The sequence below is a fragment of the Danio rerio genome, chromosome 19 (genome assembly GCF_049306965.1).
Source record: "Danio rerio strain Tuebingen ecotype United States chromosome 19, GRCz12tu, whole genome shotgun sequence".
NCBI classification, from domain to species: Eukaryota; Metazoa; Chordata; class Actinopteri; order Cypriniformes; family Danionidae; genus Danio; species Danio rerio.
In genome coordinates, this window is record NC_133194.1 from 28,828,614 (window position 1) to 28,855,000 (window position 26,387).

A 26,387-nucleotide genomic window follows, 5' to 3' on the forward strand; every position below is an offset into this window, starting at 1 on the left:
AACAACACTGTGACAGACATAAAGGAAGCAGATCATGCATAATGTTTGTGAGAAACACTACAGTAAGAACTTTCCTAATGACTATTTGATGTATTTGTTTCGGAGTTAATTCAAGCCTTTCTGCGATGATGAGTCACAAACCATTTCACGCACACACACACCGTGGATACACTCTCACACACACAGCATGCTTGTTTAACTTTGCTCTGTTTTTCATGGCAAATATGACAGGATACATGTTAATATCCACTGCTCTATGGATATTGGTTATGTTAATGTACCAAATAAACCTTATTTAATGTCCACAAACCAGGATTGAAGCATCTTTTATAATTGTACTGACTGACGGCTGTGGGGATGAAGTAAATATGGTAAAATTGCTGTAATTCATTACAAACATGCACTGTTTTAGAAACGTTTTAGACTTGTAAAACTCATTCTTGATCACTGATGATGATTGTTTTGATGATGATTGATGATCAAAGCGAGCTGAACGGATCTTTTAATCCCAGTTGCTTTGCATACGTCCTGTCTTGTTGATATGATTATACGCATTACTAGGGAGACATGTTAATATGCTGCTGTCAATTATTTGGTGGGCATGGCAATAACACTCCTATGTCACGTTGTGTCACGGTGTGGTGGAAACACTATACCTACACACAGTTCTGTCCAAACAGCTAACAAAATATTATTTTCATCATAGGTGAAACCTTTTTACAGATTCTTTCATTTACATGCATTTAAATCTGTTAACTTAATCTATTAAATAGATAAATTTTTGTATATTATTTATATGAAAAGGGCCAATACAAAAAAAATCCCCATTGAAACAGAGAAATCATATTTGGAGTCCAAATTATCATAAAGATGTTGGGGTGAGCCACCATAACAATCACATGATGTTTGTTCTCAATACCGCAAAACATAATGGCCTTCAGAAAATGTAGCAATCTAGTTATTTTTCCGGGAGTTGTTTTTAGTATTATTATTACACAGCAGGAAGGCATTTGTAGAGTTTATCTGCAAATCTGATCACTTCTGGTTTGTTACAAGGCAACTGGCTGATACTGGTTGCCATGGGAAACTTGAATATGAGTACGACTTGTGCAGTTAGATAGGCCACAGGTTATTTTTGTGTATGTGTACTGTGATTCAGACTACACAAAGAGCTGCTGACATCTCTTCGCAAACTTCCATTTCTCCCTAATGATCTCTCACCAAAAGAACGATGCATGAAGAAGACGGATTGTCCACCAAACACCAAATCCGTAGCGTAAAACAGCCAGAGGATCAGAGAGGATGTTATTCTACAGGAAAATCATAGTGTTGTTTCAATGAAGCAACCTAGCATAGGTGCTTTGAGGGGAAACGAAACAAAAAAAGAGAGCTAGGAAAAGGGAGAGGGAGTCGAGAGTTTCCTCCCACGTACACACGCAGGAAGTCACTGCTGAGCAGATGCAAAGCGTCATTAGTAGGGCTGACTTATCTGTGCTGAGGTAATGCATCAGACCACTTCTTCATCCAGACCAAAGATGAGAGTTGCAAATGAAATGTTTACACAGCTATTAAGATCAAGACACTTGACACAGTGGTGCACAAAAGGCACGTCCTCCTTGTTCATTTCCGCACCGTGAAATCGGAGAGCCTCACGCCGCATCGTGAGGTTTAGAGGGCAGTGACCAAAGACCACAAAAAAGGACAAGAGATCACTCCAAACATCAAACATCCTGGAAGCACAGAGGGAGGAAGCCGTTTCATTGGGCCGTGGAAGAATTCAGAGCAAAACAAAACAAGCAAGAGCAGTTTGTGCGTATTATTGCGCACGCAGGAATGTGTGTAGGCTGTTTCGTTTCTTCCATATAGCGATTACGTACATCGCTGGTAAAAGCACTCTTGTTTGTGCTTGTGTGCTCGCCATGGAGGAGAGAAGTTTTGATGTGGGGGATTTATTGGAGGTTGAACTCCTCTGAGTTTGAGTGAGTAATACAGAAGAACGTAGGAGAGAGGGAGAAGGAAGTGATGAGAGGTGGTTACCCATAATAATAAATCGGGAGATGATAAAAAAGAGAGAGGCTATATGTCATAAACAGCTACTGTGCATTATGGTATAATGCATAAGCTGTGTGATTGTTATTAGATCTTTATAATTGTAATTGTTATGCTTGGCAACAATGTAGGTAGGTTTGTAAAATTCTGGGAATTTTCAAAGCTGGAAGTTTTATATGGAAGTTAAATGGACAATATGGGATTAATGGGGAAATATGGAAATGTACAGGAATAAAATGAGAATAGAATTTAGAATTTTTCAAAATTGCAGATTAGCACACTGTAAAACCCAGCAGTCACTTTTCATTTATTCATTAATTTTCTTGTTGGCTTAGTCCCTTTATTAATCTGGGGTCGCCACAGCGGAATGAACCGCCAGCTTTTTCCAGCACGTTTTTACACAGCGGATGCCCTTCCAGCTGCAACCCAACCCTCTGGGAAACATCCACACACTCACTCATACACTACGGACAATTTAGCCTACCCAATTCACCTGTACCGCATGTCTTTGGACTGTGGGGAAAAACCGGAGCACCTGCAGGATACCCACGCAAATGTAGGGAGAACATGCAAACTCCACACAGAAACGCCAACTAAGCCGAGGCTCGAACCAGCGACCATCTTGCTGTGAGGTGACAGCACTACCTACTGCGTGGCCCTGCAGTCAATTTTAATAAATGAAATTTTAGTTAACTCAATATTGACCGACACTGAATTGACTTGAAAGTTAATTCTACTTATTTAAAAAGAGTTTTGAACTCAGTGTTTAGGGTATGAGTTAATTAAATACCTCATTACTTCAACTTAAATAGAGTAAGTTCACAGTACTCTTAAAGAAATGTGTTTTTTAACATGGTTTGTATTAATCGATTTTCTCAAACGGTTTGACTTGCCTCAACTTATTGGGTTTTTACAGTACTCAGTTGGTTTGAGTTTTTATTTACCAGGTTTTACTGTGCTCAGATTGCTTTGTTTACTCAAATGGATTAAGTTCACTGTATTCATTAGAATTAGTTTTAAAATTTAAATGGTTTGTTGCATTCGGTTTCCTCAAATAGTTTGAGTTATTTTTTTGGGTTGTACAGCCATACAGTGTATATAACTAGGAATTAACTTGAATATACTCGAAAAATATCTTTAAATTGATTAAAATAACTAGATTTAATGCAGTTTCAATAAAATCTCATACATTCTGAGGTAGGGGGAAGGGCTATTCATCAGTCTTCTATTACCCACATTTCTGTAAATGAGTCTGAAAATTACACCCAGTTAAGTAGGTTTTGATATAACTTGTGTAATTAGCAATGGGGTTAGTAAATTGTAGTAAGCCAGCCAGTATATCACATATGCTAAATGTAAGATAGAACTGTTAATGTATTTGTATTAGTTAGTTTGCATGCATGTCAGCTTATGACCAAACAAAATGTTTATTAATTAATTCATTCATTCTTTTTCTTTTCGGCTTAGTCCCTTTATTAATCAGGGTCCGCCACTGCGGAATGAACCACCAACTTATCCAGCATATGTTTTACGCAGCATATGCCCTTCCAGCCGCAACCCAACACTGGGAAACACCCATACACTCTTGCATTCACAGACATACACTTAGCTTACTCAATTATCCTTTACTGCATGTCTTTGGACTGTGAGGGAAACCGAAGCACCCGGAGGAAACACAGAAATGCCAACTGACTCAGCTGGGGCTTGAACCAGCTACCATCTTGTTACCATAAATTTCTAATTTGTAGGTTTTAAATTTCTAATTATTTTCTATAGATATTCATAAATTCCTAAAAATTATTTTCAATTTGGTGGTTAGTTACCAAAGTAGAAAATTTTCCAAATTAAAATCCCATGGAAACTTTCCACACCTTTGCCATGACACACTAGGTGATTTCAGGTGTTATTGATGCAAGATTATGCAGTCAGAAAATTTTGCTAAATTTAAAATTGTAGGTGACCGCAAAAAATAAAAAAATAAAATAAAAAATCTGTAGTGTTAATTATGAACATGGCTTGTCTTGACAAGAAATACTTGCCAGTTGTGGCTTAGCATGCAGTAAAATTTATCATCGAGTTCCCAGTTCCTGTGATTCTTGATTTGTTGGTCATTAGAAGGAACATTAATAAATTTGTTGATGATGTTATACAGTATGACTTGACATCACTACTAAAATGTTGTAGTTTCATAAAAGATCATCTGTTTTTGGTAGCACTTTATTTTGCTGTCCAGTTTCATACTTCGTAAGCAGATTAGAAAATCTGGGTAATTACTAGGTGCTAACCATGAACTTGCTCCTTAAACCAACCAACACATTTAACCAGTACTTTCTCAATAAAGTTAATATCAGTGCACATACATTAAAAGTTTTCTTTTTTTTATTGTTCTTGTTTGGAAATTAGCTAAAGCAATTGAAATATCTAAATTCATGAAATCAAATAAAAAATAAGTTAAATCATTGACAAGAAAAGCTGAATAACTTTTTCCTCAAATCTGGTATTTAATCTTCATGAGATGAAATTCAGATTTAGATTTTTATCCATTCTTTTATTCACAACCCTAAAGATTTATGTTATAAATGTCATCAATATGAACATCAAATCAAATCAATATGAATGCAATTTGTTGTCATTATCACATATAACACAGCACTGGGTGCGTTACTTTACTGACATACCCTGCATTCACAATATATGAGAAATACCTTATTTACAAGATTTAGAGGTTTATGTCCATGTAGATCTCATAATTATAACTAATTATAAGTGTATACTGATTAGAGAGCTCCAACTTGTACCTTGTGACCACTGTGCCGCAGCAAATTCGCTTTACAGTCAGTCTGTTTAGGCATTGATAATGTTGCCATAGAAACGCATAATTCTGTGTCCGAGGACATGAAAAGATCTGAGTATAATGTCACGTGTTGTCATCTCGAAATTATAGTAATAACTACATGGCATGAATGCAGCTATTCACATATTCTCTTTTGTAGCCTCATGGAATAGTGAGTTGTGCATCATATGCACTCTTCACAATGTATTTATTTTTTCTTTAATATAGTTTGATGAATGCAATTTTTAATGCAGCCAAAAACTATTTCAAGCTGTTGTACCTTTGCAGAAATTGAAGATTTATTACAAACACACTGTAAAATTAACAATAAGTCTACAGCATTAACCTGCATTGTCTCTAAGACAACATGATTTTCATTAGTGTGTCCTTCAGTATAAGATTTTTTTGAAAATGGATGACAAATTTTATTCATCGGTTGTCAATTATTGTGCAATCTCTTATAATGTATGTGTAAAGATCATGAACATTTTGATAAATTTAAATGTAATTAATTTGAGTCTATTGTATTTTTTGCATAATCTTTGTGTTCCTACAATTTATCATGTTGAATTGTTTCACAGTTAAAAAAAAATTCTTGGCATCAGAATCATGATCTGTTGTTGACTTTGTTTGCTTTTATTATTTTTAATTGTCTGTCTGTCTATCTGTGTGTCTGTTTTGTTCTACATTACCTGACAGAAGTCTTGTCGTCGATCCCAGTTGTAAGAGCAACAAACAATAAGTTGAATTCTAGTTGATCGTTTGGAAAAAGTGGCAGAAGGTAGATTTTTCCGATGAATCATCTGTTGAACTGCATCCCAATCATCACATATACTGCAGAAGACATATTGGAACCCACAAAGACCCAAGATTCAGTCAATCAGTCAAGTTTGGCGAAGGACAAATCATGGTTTGGGGTTACATTTCAGTATGGGGGCGTGCGAGAGATCTGCAGAGTGGATGGCAACATCAACAGCCTGAGGTATCAAGACATTTGTGCTGCCCCATTACATTACAAACTACACGAGAGGGCAAATTCTTCAGCAGGATAACACTCCTCATTCTTCAGGCTCCACATCGAAATTCCTGTAAGCAAAAAATAAGGTTAAGGTGCTCCAGGATTGGCCAGCCCAGTCACCAGAAATGAACACTATTAAGCATATCTGGGGTAAGATAAAGGTGGAGGCATTGAAGAGCAATCCAAAGAATCTTGATGAACTCTGGGACTCCTGCCAGGATGCTTTCTTTGCCACTCCAAATGACTTGATTAAGTTATTTAAGTCATTGCAGACATGTATGGATGCAGTCATCCATACGCATGGGAATAATACACAATATTAAGTTTGTCTGAGCTAAGTCAGATCTTAAATAATTAAAAATCAAGGCATGATCGTATGCTATTTTGGTAAAAGATGCATAATTCAGAGGGCTTTGCCTTTCATATGAGCCACTTCTGATACCAAATGATCAACTAGAACTCAAATTATTTTTTGTTGTTCCTAAAAATTGGATAGGAGAAGACTTTTGTCAGATAGTGTATTTATTATTCTCTATTTCACTACTATGAAAACTCATTCTGTGCAGTTTTAGTGTTTCTAATGATCTTTTTTCATCAACATTTGACGTTCTATTTCTAACACAGTTTATTTTGGCCATCTAGAGCCATTCTATTCTGTTATATTATTATTATTATTATTATTATCATTTGATTTAAAGCAAACAAGTACATTCTTCTATTGTAAGTTACTTTAAATTGTTCACACTAGGGCTGTGCAATTAATCAAAATTAAATTGCAATCGTGATTAGTTTATATTTATATTAGCGATGTGATTAGTTTATATATGCATATTAAACAAAAATAGTAAATAACATCTGAGGTGCTTCAAAACCAATCCGCTATGCATTAGAAAATTAAACATTTTAGACTTTCTGCAGTGGTGTCGAGAGGCTTCGCCGACATGGTATCGGTTGTCGTGAACTATGCCATTACACAAGAAGAAACGATTGAATCTTGTGTCACGATGCCCATTTACCACCCCCCACGACAACCTACATCAAGGAAATTTTTAAGAGCTGTCACAGATTTGTTGCAACAGCTTAGAGATTAATGAGCTGAATCTTCAATTATATTAAAATCAGCTTGAAGCTTGAATTAAATTGTAAAATTAGATATTTCCCCCAAATCGCACATCCCAGGTCCACACGATAAAAAATCTTGCTGTTTTACATTTTTGTTCTAATTATTTTTTTTCAGTTATCTCAACTTGTATTGATCTAACTACATTTGTTAAACATTTCTTAGCTTTGTCGAAACCTGATTAACTTGTTAAAATAAGTTAAAGCAACATAAAAACATTTGCTCATGACTTTTTGACATAATTTTTTATAGTTCAGTGTGATCATCTGATCTATACTGAAAATTTAGGAGGTCTTGTTCGGTCATACAGAAAATCATAATACTGCTGACAGTTCATAATATACCCTGCAGGGCTATATAATAAGAGTAACACAGTATGCTGCTTTGAGCATATTCAGAGAAAGAGAATGAGTAAAAGTGTAACATATCCTGTTTTGGAAAGCACAGCCACTGTTATGTGTGTGTGTGGTTGACCGGATGAGGTCAAAGGTGCAAGGAGGGTTCAGATAAGCAGCCTGGGCAGTCAGGCAGTGAATGGAAGGCCAGTTGGCCAGCTGGGTCACAAGGACATTGGGAGAATCTGAGAGTAACACATCGACCCTCGTGGAGGCGGGAAAAGAGAGTGCGTCGCACAGTGTGTATCAGCTCCCCCCTACGCTTCTTATTTACGACCAACCATAACCAGGAGCCACTGGCCTGGAGCACAGCATGTCTATCCCAGGACGCTGTGCTTACAGGAAGCCAGCGGCCGTGGGTCCTCCCTGTGCTTTATTGATCTGGAAGTTGTTTGTCAGGCTGAGAAGATGCCGCAAGATGAGACGCTCTTCGGTGTAGCCAAACGAAGACCAGGGCCGAGGAGAGGCCAATAAAAGCTGAGCAGACTGCACCAAAATAGAATGTTTTAATTGGGAGGAAGTGGGCGAAAAACTGGAACAATGAGGAGGAAGAAAGGCATGTGATTAAAATGCCGGAGGTCGAGAGGGACTCCACCTCAACACACCTCACACCAAACGGGGACAACACGACAAGTCCTGCTTTCTCATCTCTCCGGCAAGCTGTTTTTCCTGTGCGTTCCCATGCGAGAGGTCATGTCATTGTTGTACAATGATAAAGCAGCCCTTCATCCTGTGTGGGGCATGCTGATCTTGTAGCTACAACAAACGTGTGTCAAACAGGGGGTGCAATACCTAACAAATGATTCATTCAGATTTGCTGAGGCACAGATATCCTTATCGTTCAGTATTCCCTTAAAAAGCCAAGGCTGTAACTGTGTATATTGATTACAGAATATTTTATCAGTCTATCAGTCTTTTTATTTAGCTCTTTTTCTTTCCATTTCATTAGTTCATGCTCTTATTCTGTCTGTTATTCTGTATTTATTGCTGTCTATTTATTCTGTATTATTCTGTCTATTTGTCTGTCTAACATTTGTATTGCGCTACATATTTACTGTAGCATTCTCTCTTATTAGTTTGTTTTTTCAATCTGTATATATATATTTTTTGTTTGTACTATCATTCATATCATTCATTTTTTATATAGTGTCTGTCTTTTGTTCTATTTAGCCTTCTCTCTTATTAGTTTGTTCCTTCATTCTATCTATTTTGTTTGTTATGGTTCATGGTTCATTCATTCATACCATCTATAAATTGTGGTCCGCTTTGGTGCATTTCTCACAACACTACATTTGCACAACAGTTAATGCATTTCTCAAAACAATTAGTACAAACTGCAAAACCTAGTTGATAACCTGCAAAAGTGTGTCACTTGCTCAAAATGGATCGCTCATTTCTCAAACGCAAGAGTTCATGTCAATGAAAGTGTCAGTGTCATCAAGATGAAAAGTCCTGACACCATTGTTAATGAACAAGATAATCATATGGCTTTGTCATGTTTTCATTATGACAGTTTACTTGGGTAGAGCTGTGCACAACTCTAAACAATATTGCAGTACATGTACATATTGGAACTGAACCTACAACATACATAAGTCTGCAAATCATTCATGAAATTGTTCAATTTAGAAGACATTTTCAGAAAAGAAAAAAAGATTTACATTTTTTTTATGAAATTGGCTTGACAGATTTTGACAACTAGTTTAACATTTTTGTATGTAATGACTCAAGTAATGAAATGAGGACTATTAGTTTTATATGGAATGACTATTCAGCATTCACAAGTTTAGTTAATTTTGACCGACATGACATAAGCAAATTATAATGTCGCAGTAGTTGAACTGTTATAAAACAACAGAGAGTTGTATGTAGGCAATTGGATGCATGTCAAAAAAGCATTTGCAATTTGGTGGAAGGACTAAGAAACTGTTACTAAATGACTAATTGTTTTGAGAAATGCATTAACTGTTGTGCAAATGTAAATATGGTGTGAGAAATGCACCAAGCGACTGAGAAAAAAGGTAAATTAAACAAAGTATGGCAGTTGATACAATTGATGCATAAAGCAAACAGTACCTCCACATTTTAATAAAGGAACCATCTATCTATCTATCTATCTATCTATCTATCTATCTATCTATCTATCTATCTATCTATCTATCTATCTATCTATCTATCTATCTATCTATCTATCTATCTATCTGTCTGTCTGTCTGTCTGTCTGTCTGTCTGTCTGTCTGTCTGTCTGTCTGTCTGGTGTTTATCACTGTTTTATTAGTTTGTTCTGTCATTGTCAATTTTCTAGTTTTTATCATTTTCATTAGTTTGTTCTTTCATGTAACATTAGATGATTGCTATCATTTTATCCACTCCAGTGTACGTTGTTTGTCTAATCTATAATTTTATCTCAAATTCTGTCATTAATTGTGTATATCTTTTTGTCTGTCTCTGTCAGAGGTTCTGCATGACAAAATGAGGTAGTGATGCCACATGGCTGCGCAACAGTGCTGTAAACATTTTTTGTACATGCATCTCTCTTTCTCTTTCTCCTCCTCCTCATCCCCTCTCAGATCCGCACACTGTGTCATTCCCTCTCTCAGTTCTCTCCTCCTCCCACCTTGAGTTCACATCGCACCGACTGACCAAACACTCAGTGGATTAGGATGATGAGGGCAGAACTGTCTTCAAACACAGAGAGTGCCTGACAATAAACCTGTAATTTGCACTTTATTTAGGTTTTCTCATAAGAAATCGAGTTTGAGGATGCATAAGTAAACGCGCTTTTTTACTTACACTTCACTTTTTGTGTTGACATCACGCGCGCACGGAATCAAATCTACACCCGCGGTGAGATTTATTTACCCATCTTCTCCAGTCGGGAAAACGTCAGGGAGGAGAGGACATGCTGAACAATTTAAAGTAAAGAAGACTCAATACTCATTAGCATAGTTTGGGAGAAATTCACAGGCGCATCGGCAAGGGAAAGATTTCCTTTTTGCGATTCCCGTTTCCTCTGCACATACGGAGAAAGAGGGGGCTTCAAAAATCCTGCTGTCTTCAATTAAGAGGTTCAGTTGACTAAAGTTCTCATTCTTTAAAGTTGGTTGAGATGGTTTGAGCTGTGAACTCGACGCGGAAACAAGAGTTTTGCCTCAGCAATCACGAAACACGAATCAACTGATAAGAGACAACGGCGCGGATTTACAGAGGAATTATGACACCTTTCGACGGCCTAAACTGGGGTAAATACAAAACGTAGTATTATTTTCTGTTATGTGATATCTTAGATATTTTTTTAATTAGGCTAAATGCTGGTCTGTGTACATTTGCGTCACGTCTTAAAAGTTAATGCGTTTTACGGTGTGGAAAGTGGACTGTTTAAACTTATAAAAATGCGTCTCCAGTGCGCGCGGTTTCATTCGGTTTGTTCTGTTTTATTTGACGCTGTCATTAACACTTGAGAACGGCTCTGTGAAATTCCCTAAATGATTAATCCAATTTATTATAGGCTAGTGTCATCTTTTAATTTGCGAATAAAATGCTTATATAATGTTGGCATATTATTAATAGCCAATTTTAAAAGCCAGGTTAAATTAATCAAAAATATTTAAGATAATATAAAGAATTCAGACACAAAACCTCTAAATGCCGTCTGAAATGTCCCTCTAAAATGAGCATTTTAATCAGGGTTGTGTGTAGGTTCAGTAATCTCACTTTTATAGCAAAGACGAAGTCAATTTCATGTAGGCTACTTTAAAGTGAAACGAAGGAGGGTGAGAGAAATATTCATTTTTGATGAAAATTTCAGACGCACTTAGAGGTTTTTGCACCTGAACTCTTCATATATGTTGTTTTATTATTATTTTAACAACAGGTTAAATGCTTTAAACAGTAAAAAGTTTGTCATCTCTTAAAAAAAAGTTCCAAAAGTGGATTCTAACATATGATTTTTTTGTTTGTTTGTTTCTTAAAGACTCTTTCACTTGTTAATATTTCTTAAAGGTGCTATTATCTTAAAATGCAAACTATATTTTTAAGAATATGGAAAGATTTCTTAAGGTTGAAATCATAGAGATGAATATCACAGTATGCTTATTGTAGTAAACATTTTATTAGTATTCAGTTTCTTTCTCATTTCATTTCTGTATCTTTTTGTGAGTGATGAGCATTATCAATTCTGTCCAAAGTGTGTCTCAAGTGTGTCTCTGTCTTGATGATTTCAGATTCGTAGTCCTTTCTATCCACTTTGAAAATGGAATTGTTTCAGATGGGGCCGCTGAGGCTCACTCTTCTCGTTCTTCTGAGTGGCGTGTCATTTGGAGTAGTTGAACTGGAGCCTGTGCCTGAAAACCAGCCTCAGTCTCCCAGTGCCCATGCATCTCAAAAGAACATCACCCTGGCAGTTATCCTGCCTCTCCACAACACGGAGTACCCTTGGGCTTGGCCCCGTGTGGGCCCTGCTCTGTACTGGGCCCTGGAAAAGGTGAACTCTGATCCCAACCTGCTGGCAGGTTACCATCTACAACTGGTTTTCAATAGCAGCGAAAACAAGGAAGGACTGTGTTCGGATTCAGTGGCTCCGCTTGTGGCTGTAGACCTGAAGTTCTCATACAACCCCTGGGCATTCATCGGACCAGGTTGTGACTACTCGTCCTCACCTGTGGCACGTTTCACCACACACTGGGAGGTTCCAATGATTACCAGTGGCGCAAGAGCACTGGGTTTCAATTTATACTCTTCCATTACCAACATCGGCCCGACACACAAGAAGCTGGGCGAGTTTGTGCTCAGGATGCACCGGCATTTTGGCTGGGACAAACACGCCATGCTCATGTTTAACGATAATAAAAACGATGACCGGCCGTGTTACTTTGCCGTGGAGGGGCCGTACACACAGATGCGTGAAGACAACATCACAGCGGATGACTTGGTGTTTAATGAGGATGAAGAACCCCTACGTTATGATGAGCTTCTCCGGGATATCAGCCACAAAGCTCGTGGTAAGTGACATGCGGTTGGGTGAAGAAGATATGTCTAGTAGGTATGGCAGGCTGACGTTGAAACAATAGTTCACTGAAACATTCAAATTCTGTCCTTATTTACTCACCCTCCACTTGTTCCAAAACTCTTTGGGTTTCTTTTTTTTTGTTGACCAAGAAGGTGTTTTAAAGCAGTGTCTCTCAGCCAAGTTCCGGAAGGACCACCACCTATGCACATTTTCCATGTCTCCTTAACCAAACTCACCTGATTCAGATCATCAGCTCATTAGTAGGGCCAGACAGAATCTACAGACATTTTTTGCTATTTCTGCACAGAACTTTGTAAAAAAAAAAAAAAAAAAAAAAATCTCGGTATTTATGCATAATTATTTTGTGAGTATCATGACTAAAATATATAAAATAAAAAATAATAGCTTTTAATCTTTTATTAAATGTTTACAATGCAAATCTATCTACATCCACTTATTTGGTCAGCAAAGCAAGTCCCTCATATAATATATCTAGCAAAAGACAGAAAATATTACTTTACAATCTGTATTGTAAAAATATCAAGTAAACACTTTCATATTAGTCAAAATTATTTCAGGAATTAATTTAAAAACTGAATAAATATAAATGTACACACATTTACACAAGTAAATAAATAGACTTAATGATGGGCTAAAAATCTGTGGATTTCTGCGTGCGCAGATTCTGTATGGGCCTACTCATTAGCAGACACTGAAAGACATGTAATGGGTGTGAAAGACAAAGGAGACATCTAAAACATGCAGTGTTAGTGGTCCTCAAGTAACGTTGTTGAAAAACACTGTTTTAAAGAAAGCTGGAAACCCCTGGCTTTCCTGGTATTGTTTTCTACTATGGATGTCATTCAGCAAAATAGCCTCTATAGTGTTTAACAGAACATTAAACTGTTAAAGGTTTGGAACCACTCGAGGGTGAGTAAATACACATTTTAAAGTGCACTATTCTTTAATGTCACGAATTTCTGATGAATTTTGGTCATGTTACAGTTAGTTTGAGGCTTGGGTTACTTCATATTTTCATTTGCTATGGCACATTAAGTTGAAATTGCCAGCCGGTTTAGTTTAAAGTGCAAAATATTTTTAAATATTTTTTATAGCATCTAGAAACAAAGAATCAAAAAGGAACCGTAAAATGAACATAAGAAAAATAATTATAAATCTAACAATGTACTTTATTAATCCTTTATTTTATTCACACATGCATGTCAACTTGTTGGGTCTGTGATTATTGCTGCATTTAGTAGTGCTGTTGCTGTTCTGTTTGTTTTCTGACTGTAAAACAAACAATGGCTCATTTTATTAGTGCAAATCATTTTAAAGCACATGTGCAACCTGCTTATACATCATATTAGTGGTTAGAAAAAAATCTGGCTGTGTACATACAGAATTCAGGTTTTCCATTAATTTCAAATTACATTTATATTAGTTATATAGTACAGGTTACTGAATAAAAAAAACCTATTAATTTCTTTGTGCAAAGAAGCACATTTTTAGTCCTCTACTTACCTTCTGATTTTAATTGACAGCCTGTTAGATAATAAACTCTTTGATCTTTGCTACTGGAAATATAAGTCACAGCATGTTTGGTTTATTATGTACTTTATGAATGGAATTGCAATTTTATGTCACAATACAATACCTTTATGTCACTGTACAATACATTTCTGTCCTTAAATGATGTTTGAGTTTTCAGCCTCTTTCAAGTTATGAAAAATTGAAACAATATTGTTTTGTTGAGATTAGGATTGAAAACAGTCACCATCGGAATTTCGAACAGTTTAGAATAGTCCAATTCATGAATATACTAGGTTAAACATTTTTCTTTCTCTATGGTGTCATGAATTATTCATGAATTGAATAAGAATATTGCTTTCAGTTTCCTGTCTATTCAGATATTATTTAATCTCTTCTTGTTGTTATTTAAATGTAATGCAACTTGAGAAAGACACAAGGGGAAAAATAATTAGGCTGGTTGTCAATCCCATATGTTTACAAGCAACCAAATAATCTGTTAGTAATCAGACTAATGGCTCATTTAAAACACGTGGTGGTGTTGGCTTAGGTTGTGTTTCAAAAAACCTTCCATACATGGTGTCATTATAAGTTATACTTTAATAGTTTAAGGTTGGTTTGGACAGTTTGTTTTTCATATCATTTTTTAAATTTCATCAGGACTCTGATGGGACACTGATGATGTTTAGGCTTCAGGGTCATTGAATGGCTTTCTTGTTTTATTGACATTTATTTCTTCTGCTGAAACACTCATAGAGAGGCTACATAAAAGTTGTGCCATATTTTTCGACATCTCCTCTAATGTTAATTTAGTGTTTATCTAGTAGTTAATTAATTCTAGTGTTATCCATTTGTCAGTTTGAACTAATATGCCTTCAAGATTAGTTGACAATTTGTTTCATTTTACAGTGCCTTTAACATTTGTTTCATGTTAAAGGTCCTGTAAGTTTTTGACTCTTCTTAAACATAAAAATGCCATAAAATATTCACAGATATTTAGGAAACATGCTAAGTGAACATGTTTGTTTATCTGAAATACAATGCTAAAGTCACTTATTGCAACACAATCTCACGTCAATTCATAACTTTTTAATTTAGTGTCTAATTTGTATGAATTTGTACAATCTGATTCATACAATTTAATATGATTTGCTTATCCCCCAATGATGGTTGGGTTTAAGAGCGGGGTTGGGTACCATGTCTCCTTTTAACGACTGAACTTTAGTTTGTACAAACTTGTACGAATCTCCCACTAAACTGATAAAATATAAAGTAGTTATGTTTCCTCGTGAGATCAGGCTGGTTAATCTCCTTTTTAGAATATGTGTTACGTGTCAGAATTTCTGTCTTTGTTTTAATAGCAGCCTATATATATATATATATATATATATATATATATATATATATATATATATATATATATATATATATATATATATATGATCAATATCACATTATTATCACATTATTCGTAGCAGTGCGATATGGCTGTATATCAGCACTAGTGAGAGGCGTGCAAAGGCATAAGTATGGCATAAAGGCATAAGTATGATTTTGCATTTATACTTCAGTTCGACGGAATAGTCATGTAGCCTATATAAAAAGAAAATCAAACACGGAGAGTCTAAAAATCCTTTTGTATGAGGAATTACTTCCTTCTGCCATTCTTTCACATCTGCAGCTGACATCAGAACAGCAGAAACCATTGCTAATTCACCAACGTCCTTTTAGAGCTAGTATTTGAATAATTTTCTAGCATAATATGTAAAGTGATGATAAAAGTTTTTAGGTTAAAGTTATAAGGCTGAATGACATGAATTGCCATCAGTCTAGAGACATTCCCCAGCATTCCCTAGAAAGCAACGCAATTACTACCAGAGTAATGTTGTGTTAGCTATAAGGAAAACTCTAAAGACATGCGGGCATTTCTGCTTTTTCTTTTTACGGAATTAGTCTGCAGTAACAAAAACAGGAGACTCATTAGAAACAAACAGATGGCCAACCAAAAAGTAACTCAGGGTTATACAAAGAGTGGCCAACACAAAATACATATATTCCTGACATACCTGCCAACACTACTGTCTCCCGTATTTCAGTCCCATCTTCTGTGTTGTTCTGTCTCCCGGAAAACTACCGGAATACCCCCCCACCCTGACAAGCTGATGAATGCTGATGTGCTTTATCTCTGAAATTATAAACATTTAAAATAGGCACTGACCTTATAAATAAACTGCACAGTTGCTATTTAAACAACTACAGTCTTGGCTAAAAAAAGCCTCAAAAGTACATTATGTTGTCCAACAGCTGCAATATTTGTCAAACTGTATTTGACAGTTGATTGATCTGCTGTCACTTTATGCAGGCGGAGTAGTACAGAAGGGTGAGGAGGCTGTCTGGGTATTGCAGAATATCACACAGCTATCAGCCAATCATATTTTTATAATGTGCAAATAATAGAAAAAATGACATATGTAAACATTAGCTGAACAACTTATTTTGTAAGGCTCGATCGTCAGGCATGCGCGCTCCTGTTAGTATTATCAATCTGTCAACCTGCATTTTGTCAACTTCAGTTTTTATTTTTTCCAGAGTTATGACTCAAAAATATGCTTTAAAATACAAAATGCATTCACCGAATATGTAACTGTTTGAATAAGATTCTATCAGACTACTCCCATTCTATCAGAATGTTCTTGGATGACAACAGAACATCAACAATCTACTCAAGCGCTAATGCAAATATTGAAAGAAATTTGACTCACAGATTTATAACTAGAGCCTGCAGACTTTTATTAAGTGCAGATTTATTACTGCGAGCTGCCATTGGACCTGCACAGGTGAGCAAAAACAGGAAGCAGAAGCTCCCTGAGCTCATCTGTGCCTGAGGCTCAAAAATGGGCTCACTGAAGCACAGCTCTGGAAACAATTAACTGAGAAGAGATGCAAGAGAGGCTCTCTACCTCGTCCCCGTGCCCTTATTCCCAGGGCCTGACAAAAACAGTTGAGCATTTCATAAAAGCTTGTAGGGGTAATCAATTTCTGAGAATATGAAAATTGGAGAGTGACATGAAGGGAGAGCCAGAGATATACAGACGTGATGAGAGGGGAAAGAGTGAAAAAGGAATATTTTTCAGGAAATTGATGCATTTCTGTTGGCTCCACACACCAGGTGAAAGAGACATGAGAGGCAAGGTCGACTCTTCTTCAGGGATTGAATACAAAAAAGCTGATAGACAGGTGAAAATTGATAGATGTACAGAATTAAAGAGCTGAGAAAATAGATTCGTGCTTCACCGTCTGTGGCCCTTATAAGGCAAGAGTATACTCTTATTGTGCTGTTTTCAGTAGTTATGGGAGGAAAATGATGTACTTGAACATCAATATTCTGTCTCAAATTACTCGATCGATTGCCAAGAATGTTTAATTCAGTGCTAGGAATTATTTTCAGAAGTGCATGCAGGGTAAAACTTGTGTGCAAAACTTTAAAGACATGCACTTAAAATGCTTCAGTAGCATCTGTTGCACTTATGTGTTTATATCAGGCGTAAGGTGCATTTAGACAGCATAAGCTTTAACCTTCTGATACTGTGAGAGTTACAGCAAAAGACAAAAAAGCATGAATAGAGATGCAATTTATCTTAAAAAAAAACCATCAGCCAGTGTTGGGTGTCATGAACTTTGAATTTAGCAACACAGGTTAATTGGAAATGTGTGCTCCAGTCTACATTTTTAAAACTACAAAAATGTACTTGAATATGAGCAATTCCAAATGTCAACCAAAATATGGAAATCGTTTCTGGGTTTTTTAGGTAAGCAAATATTTTACAGTGCTTTAGAAATACTCAAATGCAGCTGTCAATGTTTTCAGACTATTCTATTTGATTTACCAAAGTCACACAAGTGGCAATTTCACAGTTCACAAATTTCATTTGGTTTTATATAGTGCCAAATTGTATCCTTTTGGTTATCATTGTTTCTTTTGGGTTGTGCTGTTTAATTTACAGAATTTCTACAAATTATGTTGTATACTGCAAACCCGCAGACTTTTTGTCAAATCCAAAACACGTGTTTATTTTCCTCATATAAAGTACAAAACATGTTTACAGGCTGATATTTTTCTGCTTCCAAAACACTATGGTTAGTTGTTCTGAAAAATATAAACGAAAGTTTTAATATAATGTTAACATATAATTTCTATGCGAATTTATGTATTGAGTTTTTACTTCAAATATCACATCCATAACGCTGGAATTGCTCATATGTTTACCTCAAGTTTCTGGGTAAAATGAGCACAGGCAATATGACACTAACAAATTTTGCCTCACAAATGAGTGTATTTCTCGCAATTCCCATGTTTTTTTTTTATCTCTGAGTTGTGAGTTCATATATGAAAACTACAGTGTTTTATATCTTGTAATTCTACCTTTTATCTCTAAGTTGGGAGTTTATGTCTGAAAATGCATCTGGGGCGAGAGATGCCTGGTTGTTTTTTTTTTTTATTAGAATGTTTTTTGGGTGAAACATGACTCGTTCTTGTTCTGAGCTGGTGTGCTTGGTTGTATTCTATACTAATAATGTGTTTACTGTATTTGGTCTTTTACAGCTTTTATGCATTGAGGAAAACTATAATTTCTTCATATTTCAAATATAGTCTGTTCTAAAAACCGCTTTGCTGTTTATGAAATCCAAATGCATTTATATATAAAATTATATAAGAGTATCTCTCATCAGTAAATTGGAGGCCATACTTAAATGGTCTTTGAACACAATTAACTGCACAACATGCCACACTATTTGATAATTGTGATGCTGTGTTCACACCAGACGTGGTTTGCATGGTACGTAGTATGCAAATAGGCACATTCATTTGCATGTAAAATTTGCGCCATGTGCAGGTCTTCTTTCTGTCCAGTGACTCTAGCTTTATTGCTAAATAGCTAACATGGATTTTATTGAAAGAATAGCTGTGTTTATCTGCTTTAAAAATGCTGAAAAACATTGTGTATTCATTCAGCAATATGTCTGAGTCCACTATATACTCTCAGAGGTGCACCCAGCTCTGTGAGTGCATCAACTTAACTTGCACTGCTTCATCCAAGCGAATTGTGTCATTTGCTCCACCTCATTTGTGAGAATTGTGCCCACAGAATGTCTATTAGCATCTTTGCATTGATTTAACATGTACATCACTCGCACTTGATGTTTCATCTGCATCTGCATGCCAGGCTATAAACACCAACATAAGAGTCTATGAGATCATCTGCATTTTGCAGCCAGCTCCCAGTGGCCAGTCAATAAACTGCAGTTTCAGTCACTTTTTTATCAGCAGACGGTTGCCACCTGGCATCCGTTCTTTGTACGTGCATTACTAAATTAGCTGGATTTGGTTATTGATGATTTGACATGATCCAGGATTGTTTTGTTATTCAAAACTCATCCAAGAATTGTTGTTATAGCAACAGTTATGATAGCTTAAACCTGCTCGGCGGCAGGCTTATTTCATATAAACAGGATTAGATTGGGTCTGTTTATTGTAAAATGTACCGATTTCTGATATTTTCTTACATTATATACACTTGGGAAAATAGTAAACAGTTTTAAAAAAGTGAACATGTTTTGACAGCTAATATGACAGTGATTTGATGATTCGCATAAGTTATAGACACCTTTACCAATATCAAAATGCTTTTTTGATGTTAAATTAATTTAAACAGCCAGTTTATTCCTTACGCCGATTAAGAAACTTGAATAGGCCTTCTATAATAAAGAAAATCTGCTTCAAGATTTTTGCTTTTTGCAGCCTACAACAAATGTGGAAAGTTATTACGTTTCATATTTAACAAAACATTTACAATGGGTGTTATGTAATTTTGCTCGCAAGAATAATTGAATAAAAGTATTAAAAGATCCAGGATCTGCCAAATCATCTTAGATCATTTAAGTGACATATAAAGAATGGACCTCTGGTAATGAACCTTTTTCAATATTATTAGGTTGAGAGCTTTGCTGGTTCAGAAATTTTCACTTTATCATCACTAAATTTTGATACTGCATGCAAATCGAAAGATAATACAATATAAAAAATTCTACTGTAGTTTTATTTTTATTCTATATATATTTTTAAAATTCTTTATTTAACAGGGCAAAAAGATAGCCCCAGAAATAAGACAGCCCCAGAAATTTCATCTGCAGTCCAAGAGAAGAAAAATACAAATCATAAAAAACAATCAACACAATTATTATTAAATAAATAATATTAAAATGTAAATTATTAAACTCCTGATGGTCACACTCCTGGTGCATTTTTACAGAGTATTTCAGATGCAGCTTGAACTGTGCTAAGGTCAGACAGACTAATGTTAATTGGTAGAATATTCCAAATATTAACAACTCTCAGAAAAAGTGGCCAACTCAATCACCTCTTGATGAAGCTCTAGTTGTCATATGTTGTCAGTACAAAGGGAAACACTTTTCTTCAATGTAGAAGGCACAAGATTATTAATAATTTTGTACATTAAACAACAAATGTAACACATAAATACATTTCAAAAATAGAAAATATAATTAATAAAAATCAAACAATGATGATATTCACAGGGTTTATTCTCAGATGTTTTATAAATACTCCAGCCACAGAAAGCAATAGGTCTACTATATTTAATGCACTGTAATCTGAGATGCAACAATTGTAATTGTGCATGCTATTTAGGATGGATAGTATCTGAATTTACTAAGCACTGAATCTGAATTTCTCCAGACGACATGCCTCAGCCTGAGTGCCAGTAGACGCAGCAAAGGCTTTTCCTATCTTGCTGCATGCAATCGAGAAATAGCTGCAGCGCGTCTGAATATTGACTCCCTATCTTTGTGAGTAATTGCTGTCTCTCTGGAGTGAGAGCAGAGCAGTCAAAGCAGTGTGTGAGTGTGAACGGCCTTCTGCTGGGCCACTATGTGCTCTGACGGGGTCTAAATCTGTTGCGGCCGCTGTTGTGTGAAGGCGAATAAATGGGTTCAGGCATTTGAGGACAGGCTTTTAGATGTCAACCAGAACATGGCATACTTTTAATAAGGGCTCCGCATTCCTTGATCTCAGAGTCACACGCATACAAATGCATCTAAACAAGCATTCTGACAGTCACACATACACAATCACACACACATATGACAGATTTCATGTATTTTCTTTGTTGAGCCTGGTAATTTATTGTAATTAATACCAACATTTAAACTGTTTTTATTTAAATTAAATATTAAATATTATTAAAATGCTAAATATTATTCACACTGCAATTCAAACTGCTAAATCTGTCAATTATGTCATCTACAATGATAAATATATTTTTTTACAAATAATGTTTTCCAACATTGTTGGTTTTATTTCACATTAAGGTATTAAAAACAATTAACATTCTAAATCAAGACACATTTACTTCAAGATGTTTAAGATATATTTTTTGTAGGTATGCTTTGATCGATTGGTCAGAGATCGGTATCGACCAATAATTACATTTAATGACTCGATTAGTACTCGCTGATCTGGCCAATCTCATGAACTGATCGCAAGTGTTACGAGTTTACAAGCAGAGGAAGACGCAAGTACGCACTCAAGTTATACATCAAGGTTACACATACAACCGCTACAACACGTGAAGAGGTAAATTATGCATAGGGGCAAGAGTGATCGCTGCTCTCCCAACACAGCAGCTAAATACATACTTAATCCAGTTAGTAAGGACCGGTGCATATCGCAAACCGCTTGGGCCCACCCGCAAGAGGAGGTGAAGGAAAGTTGTATCAAAATCTGACTCCCCAGAAAAATCTGACTCCCTATTCCCATACACGCGCATCAAGCAGTGCCTGCAGCTAAACTCACAGCGGTTTATCATGACACTTATCGATCTTTTTTTCTTGCAATTGACAGCAAAACCAAACATAGAAGCATTGTCTGATTGACAAACGGCACCTAATTATCCTCAAAAGAGTTTAAAACATCAATCGGGACGAATTCATACACCATTTTGAAAGTAAAACATACTCTAATAGGTAGTGTAATCTACAAAGCAATAAGTGCAGTGTGTGGGTGAGAAGAGAGCTGTGTTGCGATGTGATCCGTTTATGTTGTGGTTCTGACTACTAGTGTTGTTTTAAACAATTATGACAGTCAAAATTAAAAATTAAATAAATAAATACTACATTAAGAAGTTAACCAATCATTATTTGATGTATTTGTTGTGGAGTCCTTTCTGCTATGAGTCACACACAATGTCGTTACAAAATTCATGGACACTCACACTCACACACACACACACACACACACACACACACACACACACACACACACACACACACACACACACACACACACACACACACAAACACACACACACACTGCACGTGCGTTTAACTTTGCACTGTTTTGCACTGCAAATATGACAGGATACACATTAATATCCACAGCTTTATAGATATCGGTTATGTTAATGTATAAAATAAACCTGATTTAACGTCCACAAACTATTTTAATCCTAAACTTGCATTTTCAGATTTAAACATGATCGAAATGTCTGATATAAAGAAGCAAAACAGTCCATGTATTGCCACATGAACAAAATCCCGTGTGACTTCTGTCCATGTTGGCTGTGGTTTATGATTTTATTTCGGTTTGTATGACTCCCGTTACTTTTATTGACCTTGTCACCCTGCCATTTCTCTTTGCAAGCAGGCAATCAATCAGTTTACAGACTTAGCTGGTACAGAGAGAGCAGAGGTACATTTAAGAAGGAGACTTTGTCCTGATCCACTGAAATTAATACTGATGTTATGACTGCACATGAGGTTTTGACATGCTTGACTCGTGTGTCGCATACTGTGTGTACATATTGCAACCTGTGTTCAGTTAATATTTACTATTAAAACAATAACACAATTTTTTTTTTACAAATTTTTATAAATAAATGCATGCATATATATATATTTTTTGCCATTTAACATCAGAGCAGAGTGATGCGATGAAAGTATATAACCCAATTGTAGTTGTTTTTTGGATATTTTAATGAAAAATCTTACATATTGGGTCTTATAATGAGTCTTCTGTCACTTGTCTTCTGTAATGTTTATAATTTTTGTAAGTTAGGCATGTAAATTCTTCTCTAATATTGAAATTGTAATCAAGAGTTTAGAAACGTATCACAATGCTAAATGGATTAATGATATTATTACATTGTTCAAAATAGGGCTGGACGATATTGGAAAAAACTGACTATGATATTTAGTTTTTCTGCAATATACACTCACCGGCAACTTTATTAGGTACACTTTACTTGTACCTGGTTGGATCCCTTTTGCCTTCAGAACTGCCTTTATCCTTCGTGGGATAATTCAACAAAGTATTGGAAATATTCTTCAAAGATTTTGGTCCATATTGACATGATAAGGTCACACAGTTGTTGCAGATTTGTCGGCAGCACATCCATGATGCAAATCTCCTGTTTCGCCACATCTCAAAGGTGCTGTGTTGAATTGAGCTCTGGTGACTGTGGAGGCCATTTGAGTACAGTGAACTCATTGTCATGTTCAAGAAATTGTCTAAGATACTTCATGCTTTATGACATGGAATGTTATCCTGCTGGAAGTAGCCATCAGAAGATGGATACACTTTGATCATAAAGGGATGGACATGGTCAGAAACAATACTCAGGTAGGCTGTGGCATTGACGCAATGCTCAATTGGTACTAATGGGCCCAAAGTTTGCCAAGAAAATATCCCCCACACCATTACACCACCACCACCAGCCTGAACCATTGATACAAGGCAGGACGGATCCATGCTTTCATGTTGTTGATGCCAAATTCTGACCCTACTATCCGAATGTAGCAGCAGAAATCAACTCAGTTTCCTGTTTTTAGCTGACAGGAGTGGTCTTCTGCTGCTGTAGCCTATCCATCTCAAGGTTTGAAGTGTTGTGCATTCAGAGATGCTCTTCTGCATACTTCGGTTGTAACAAGTGGTTATTTGAGTTACTGTTGCCTTTCTATTAGCTCGAACCAGGCATTTGTGCCCACAGAACTACAGTACCACTTACTGGATATTTTCTCTTTTTCTAACCATTCTCTGTAAACCCTAGAGATGGTTGTGCGTTAAAATCCCAGCAGATCAGCAGTTTCTAAAATGCTCAAATCAGCCTGTCTGGCACCAACATCCATGCCACGTCAAAGTCACTTTAATTACATTTCTTCCCCCTTCTGATGCTCGGTTTGAACTGCAGCAGATCGTCTTGTTGATGTTCACATTCCTAAATGCATTGAGTTACTACCATATGATTGGCTGATTAGAAATTTTAGTTAATGAGCAGTTGGACAGGTGTACCTAATAAAGTGGCTGGCGAGTGTATATTACATTATGAATATAATTTCATAAAATGACTATGTTTACATGGACACCAATAATTCGATTTTAATGTGATTAAGACAATACTCTGATTAAGAGTTAACCATGTAAACAACGATTTTTGATTAATTTAATCAGATTAAGGTCATAATCGAACTAAAGAGAAATCCAATTAAGACGTGTGTATGGAAATTTTAGTCGCAATATTGAAGTGCATTACAGATGCGTAAACACTTTAATCAAATTATTACCATCATGTAGGACTTTTCGCAGCGTTTTGCTACAGAATAGTCCACACACACACATGCGCGCTCGCACTTATACTTACTGTACCTGCCTTGTTAGTGCAGACCACAGACACCTGCATCATGAAATGCAGATGTTTTTTTTTTCTTCTATTCAGCATGCGGTATGAACTTCCATTAAAACAACACTTCCAGCAGTTCATAGTTGCATCCAATATCTGGTTTGTTACAAAGGGCGTGCATGAAATGTTCGTGAATAAAAGTGAAAGTGCCAAACTGCAGTTAATGTCAACAAATTAAAAATAAAACACCCGAAATTACATGAAACTCGAATTATGTGCTAAAACATGAAAACGGGATCATGAAAGTAACACTCAAAAAGCAACTCATGTAATCTCATGTACACCTTAGTCTTATTATTTTCTTAATTAGATTAAAGCAAATCATTTGATCACTGATGTCCATGTAAGCGTACTCAGTGACTGTCTTTGTGAAGAATTAATAATTTTGTATCAGAATAATTTGTTGGGGATCTGCATAAAATAAACAAAATGAAACAGAATAAAATAATTTAAGCACAGATCAAAACAGCAGAACAAAGAAAAAATAAATACAAATAAAAAGCACTTTATAGTTTTCGGTGGAGTCAAACTGTATTGAAGTACAGAAATTCAATATGTTAAATGTAAAATATAACACTGCATATAGACTTTAATGTATTCAATAATTAATCTAGTTAAAGTGTCAAACTTCATTTCTTGTGCCAAAAAAAGTTTCAATTTACTTTAAATCTTACAGTCACGGGTCTTAAAAAAACACTTACAAATAAAAGTCTTTCATGTTATTAGATTACAGTAAAACTTTGTATGTTCTGAACAGTATAATAATACAATTACATTTTTTTTTTTTAGGATCTGCAATGTGTCTATGCTGAAATGATAAATTATGCAGTCCTAGTACAAAACATCAACACCAACAGGTATTTTATTTTGGCAGGGCATTTTGGCATTTAAAACCTCAAACATGATTAAGTGTTAAGAATTTTTACTCGTAGTCTGGTCAGGCCAGTTGCTTAGACTTACCCTTAAAAATTGTATCGAATATGGGTATTTTTTCACATATTTTCATATCAAGGTTAGAAATTCTAGTATTAAGACTGATAGATTGTATATTTCAGAGAGCGAGATGAATCCTGCAGTTTTTGCACAATTGTATGTTTTATGTCTTTCTGGGCTATCAAGGTAGTAATACATCCAACATCATAATACGGTGATATGCTGGAGATTTGGGATGGTGTTGGCGGTTTATCAGAGCTTCATTGTGAACGTCAGTGCTCTGGCTGAGGAGGCGGTATAGAGCTAATTCAAACAGCATGGTTGTGTCCAAAAGCTGGATTACATCCTGAATGTGTGCCTTTTGCGTCAGTGTTTACCCCCAGAGCACTGTTTACTAAATCAAAACAGCGATCTGTGTGTAAAGAGAGAAATATGCCAGCATATAGTATCCTGAGGGAATCTGTGCTCTTATCACCTATCATAGTAGAAATAGATCAATTCTTTTTCCTATTGTAATTACATACTAACGCTGGTTGCAATTTTTTTTTTCTCACATTGTTACAGATGATATCAGGAGTGTGAAATAAATGTTTGTTCCCATGTGGCAACCTGGTTAATTTAGCGAAACCCAGAAGGTGCACAGCTGAAAGAAGATGAAAGCAGTTGTCGTGGTGACAGTGACAGTGGTTGTTAGTGTGTTGCTAAATGGTTGCTTGGACTTTCTGAGTTTTATTGATGTTGTGGTCA

The 26,387-nt window shown here is 35.9% G+C and overlaps 1 protein-coding gene across 4 annotated transcripts in view; it reads left to right on the forward strand.

The window, feature by feature from the left end:
* npr1a (natriuretic peptide receptor 1a) overlaps positions 1-26,387 on the forward strand; it is a 237,606-nt gene that overhangs the window by 21,275 nt on the left and 189,944 nt on the right. The window contains exons 1-2 of one of the 4 annotated variants that reach the window (XM_005170050.6): positions 10,014-10,657; positions 11,639-12,415. The exons of 1 other annotated variant lie outside the window; for it this stretch is intronic. In XM_005170050.6, the coding sequence (XP_005170107.1) occupies positions 11,668-12,415 (748 nt within the window). In that variant the 5' untranslated portion in view covers positions 10,014-10,657; positions 11,639-11,667. Of the gene's footprint in view, positions 1-10,013; positions 10,658-11,638; positions 12,416-26,387 lie in introns of those variants that run through there. 2 more of the 4 variants (XM_073930933.1, NM_001044937.2) reach the window with 2 other exon arrangements.